At 56.0% G+C, this 4,239-nt stretch overlaps 1 protein-coding gene across 1 annotated transcript in view; it reads right to left on the bottom strand.

Moving 5' to 3' along the window:
* Window positions 1-84: 84 nt before the first annotated feature.
* LOC103810447 (extracellular serine/threonine protein kinase FAM20C-like) overlaps window positions 85-4,239 on the bottom strand; it is a gene marked incomplete at its 3' end in the record, with an annotated part of 4,559 nt that continues 404 nt past the window's right edge. The window contains exons 2-9 of the mRNA XM_009083343.1: window positions 2,722-2,897; window positions 2,544-2,622; window positions 1,953-2,045; window positions 1,654-1,769; window positions 1,199-1,379; window positions 975-1,084; window positions 255-336; window positions 85-144 (exon numbers count right to left, since the gene is read on the bottom strand). Coding sequence (XP_009081591.1) covers window positions 85-144; window positions 255-336; window positions 975-1,084; window positions 1,199-1,379; window positions 1,654-1,769; window positions 1,953-2,045; window positions 2,544-2,622; window positions 2,722-2,897 — 897 coding nt within the window. The remainder of the gene's footprint in view (window positions 145-254; window positions 337-974; window positions 1,085-1,198; window positions 1,380-1,653; window positions 1,770-1,952; window positions 2,046-2,543; window positions 2,623-2,721; window positions 2,898-4,239) is intronic.

Genomic DNA, 4,239 nt, shown 5'->3' with positions numbered 1-4,239 from the left:
TGCCAAAGGTGAGGAGGGAGAGGTCTCAACACAGGGAGCCTCTCCCTGCCAGCAGATCCGGGGTGGGCAGTGCGAGGCCTTTACCTGCAGCATTGCTGGAGCGGGGCCAGGATGGACGGTTCATCGCGTGAGTGTGTGCCAAAGCTGAGGGTGGGAAGAAGCCCACCAGTGGGTGTCAGGGCAGCATTTCAGCGACACTGGAGGTCTCCCCTCACCCCTTTGCCATGATTGCTCTCCCTCCTCCCCAGCTTTACCCACGGCCGTTGTCCAGGTGGAGCAGGAAAGTGTCGTTCCCAAATTTCTCGAAGGTCTCGTAGTGGTGCCGGTCCATGTTGCCTGTGGCAGGGCAACAAATTTGCCATCAGGGAGATGGGAGCAGGGACATGGAGCACCTGCCTGGTATGAGATTGAAACCCAGAGCCTGGGGAAAAGGGCTGGAAGTGCCTCTAAGGCGCCTGTTTGGTCACCATGGCCGTGGTGGAGAACTGAGTGGAGACCACATGGCCCCCAGGTCCCTTCTTATCCCAGCAGCTCCATGGAGGCACAACAATGGCAAATGGAGCAGAAGTAATGGTAAAGGCATGGCTGGGTGGCCAGGAACGATGAGATGGGAAACTCTCCAAGTCAGATGATGGTGAGGGGACAGTGCAGGGAGGAAGGAGCAGCCCAAGGAATAGGAGAGACAGCAAGAGCCCCAGGCAGCATCACCACAGCCTCTGGCTCTCCAGGGGCTGCCTTGCTGGAAGCTGTTTCATGTGTCTGGGGTGTTCCCTGGCATCTCTTGACCTTTGGCTTCTGCCTGGAAAATGCCCTAACAGCACAGCCCTGTGTTCTTGTTTAAGGTAAGAGCACAGCTTGCTACAACCTGAGCCAACAAACCTCGCAGGGTACAGTACCACAGGACGCAGAGCCATTTGGGTCTCTCAGTCCCAAGGGGCCTCCACAGCCCTCAGTGCCAGCATGGAGGGGCTCACCCATGAGGAAATCAAGGATGGTCATGTCGATGAGGTCGAGGAGGCGATGGCCCCTGTCGTAGGGTGGCGTCTCTCGCACCTGAGCGCAGTAGTTGGGGTTCAGCTCCCACCTGCTGGCAGAAGCCGGGGAGGGGAACTGGGCCATGAGAGCAGCCATGGAGCAGCCTCCTCCCATCCCATGGCTCTTCTGCTCCATGCCCCCCACCCCCCATGACCCAGCTCACTCAGCCTTCTTGCTCTTGTGGTAGGAGCGGCGCCAGGGGCTGCGCCAGGAGCGGCGCTTGGCCAAGGTCTTGTCAGGGAGCAGGGCAGCCATGGAGCCCTCCAGCTGGTCCGGCTTGCCGCAGAGGGCGTGCTCGGTGGAGCAGTAGTAGGAGCACTCTCCGTAGAAGCAGACATTACCCGCTGGCCGTGTGGACAAACCAAAGGCAATGAGCCTGTGACCCCCACGAAAGTTGGTCTGTCAGGCAGCCAGGGGAGGATGCTCCATACACCATGGCCATGTGCCACCAGCAAAGCAATGGCAAGGAAGGGTGTGAGGAGCAAAAAGCCTCATGACAGGGGACCTACAGGAGCTGGAGGAGTCCCTGCTGCAGAGGGAGCCAGGGCAGGAGCAGCCAGCTCCAGGTGAACTACATGCAGGTGGTCACAGGAGAGGATGGATGGCCTGAAAGCTCACCTGGGGAGATAAAGAAAGTCTTGACCAATTTCTTGTCTGTGGTGATGTCACGAATCTCCTTCGTTATATTGACCAAACGTCCAGAAACTGGAGGGATTCGCCGGAAATCCAGGATCCTGAAATACAGACCATGGAATGATTTCTGACTGACCCCAGCTGGTTTTCACAGAGAATTATTAAAACCTTCAGGAGACACAGGCTTCCTTTGCAACAGGGAGGGAGAGGTGGGATGAAGAAGCAGTTTCTCTGCTGCTTTGCCACCGTGGGAGGGCAGGGTTGGATGCAAAGCTTACACTCACCTGTCCAGGTGGAAGGCTGCGATCTCTGCATTGTGCCGCTCAAAGTCCGAGAAGTAGAAGAAATCACTGGGGGTCTCCTGGTCCCGGGTCTGCCTGGGAGGAGAGGTGAGGGTCGGGGAAATACTCATGAACAGGGTCACCCCGAGCATGGGCTTGGCTCCAAACCACCCCTCACTTTATGTCCCCTGGTGCCACTGGAGACACAGCCAAACCCAAGTCTTCTCCAGTCACTCCCTGCTGGGTGGTGTGGCTCCAAACCCCCCATCCAGGCTCCCATGCACCCCCTGCCCCCAGAGCAAGGGCTGGGAAACTCTCACGGACTGGAGGCTCCTGGATGGTCGTCAGGGACCACCTTCTTCTTTCCACCACTGGAGGTCACTACCCTATCACAAGCTGCTCCTGGCCAGCCACGAGCACCGCCAGGGAAGGAAAGGAGAAGAGGACTATTCTGCTCCCCTCTGCTTTGGGGTGTGGGTGCTGAACCAAGGCAGCACACGAAGCATTTCTCCATTTCTCCCTCTGGGGTCCCTCTGTCTGCTCCTCACTACCCAACAGGACCGTGTGGGTGGGGTTCTCCCCAGCTCTACTCACTTCATGGGCTTGAAGAGGGCTTGCCCATAATTCGGGAACGTCATGATGAGCTTGAGCTGGGTCCCGCCAGACTTCTGGACTGAAAGGGGGCACATGGGCATGAGGGAGGCAGGCAGCAGGCAGAGGGGCAGGGGTGTGGACAGGGGTGTGGGCAGAGGTGCAGGCGGGGAGGTGGTACCTGAGCTGATGATCCTCTGTGTGGCCAAGTCCCACAGAAGTGTGGGCAACAGGGGGTCCTGGCGGGGGTACAGCTCATAGCGGTTGATGCCAACGTGGAATTTGAGCCAGGTGGGGTAGGTGTCATAGGCTGTCTTCCCTGTCGGGAGGAGCGTCTCGGCTTTACTGCTGCTGACCCTGCAGCCCGACAGCCACCACCACCCCAACAACAATGACAGCTTTTAGTTGGGACAGGACAGGTCCTGCTTCCCTAGGCTCTTCCTGGGAGCCAGTGCGTGGAGGGCGAAGTGGGGAGAAGGCCCAGCAGAAGCCCTGGATGGGGTCCAGGTTTCCTGGTGACAAAACCCCTTGCCCCATATGCCCTCCTTGGGGCTCTTGGCACCTGACCAGATTCCACTCATAGCTGGAGGCCAGGAAGATCTGCTGGCATGGCTGGATGGGATGCAGAGTTTTCCCTCCATCCCCCACAGAAAATCCCTGAGCTGATCCTGCTTCTCCCATCCCTGCTTTTATTTCCCTGCTGAAGTAGCTCATCTCATCGCTTTTCCCCAAGGGATTAGCTCTCAGGGGGAATACAATTGGCTACACCCCTCCACGTGCTCACTGGGGACACACACATGTCCATAGAACAGGGGTGAAGGAACATGGACTTCCCAGCCATCCCACCCTTGGATGGGTTTATCACACACCCCTGGTTTCCCCAGGGGGATAAATTTGGGTTATCACTGTCCCTGTCTCTGTGCATCCCACAAATTTGCAGTTTGTTGGCATTCAAGGGAGTTCCTAGGGGTATCTGTCACACCTCTGCACTAGCACACCCCAGAACTGCAATAGGACAGTTAGCCCAGGGCATCTGCAACCCAATCCATGTCTCTCTCTAGGAAAACACAGACTATGCCTCAGTTTCATCAAAGCAGACTCAAGGTTATCCATAGATGAGGTGGTCCTCAGAGACAAGGCAGATGCCCATTTGTGGAAACCAGCTCTTAAACCAGCTTTTGTTCTCTCCCAGTTTTAGCAGGCACCACATTTGGAAGGTGTGCTTTCTGTAAGGAAGCTGCTACTTGTTACAATGCTAAAGCTTTTAACATCTTCCCTTCTAATTAGAGGTTAGTAGTCCAAAGATAAAAATAGGCAGGCAGCAGCGCTGAGCTCCCCACACCGCCAAGCCTAAAGAGGTCAGGCTGTATCCTGAGAAATGCAGGTCTCATGGTTAAAGGTAACCTACATTGCAGGCTTTGCATCTTCAATGTATCAGGAGATGAGGATAAAACTGGTTGGAAATCTGAACTGGAGATTTCCTCATATACACAGAGAGAGAGACCAAAGGCTAGTCTGCATTGGGGAAGGGAAGGAGACACAAGACACAGAGATCACCTAATAGACACCCTACGTAATACAGTGAATAATTCAAGAGTCTCCTTCAGCCTCACCGTGTGCTACAGGCACATGGATAGCAGCCCAAAAATCCAGGACTAAGGGAGGATTTGAGGTACAAGAAGAGCATGCTCAGCCCCTC

The sequence above is a fragment of the Acanthisitta chloris genome, unplaced genomic scaffold (assembly GCF_000695815.1).
Source record: "Acanthisitta chloris isolate BGI_N310 unplaced genomic scaffold, ASM69581v1 scaffold931, whole genome shotgun sequence".
Lineage (NCBI taxonomy): Eukaryota > Metazoa > Chordata > Aves > Passeriformes > Acanthisittidae > Acanthisitta > Acanthisitta chloris.
This window is presented reverse-complemented; position numbering and strand designations above follow the sequence as displayed.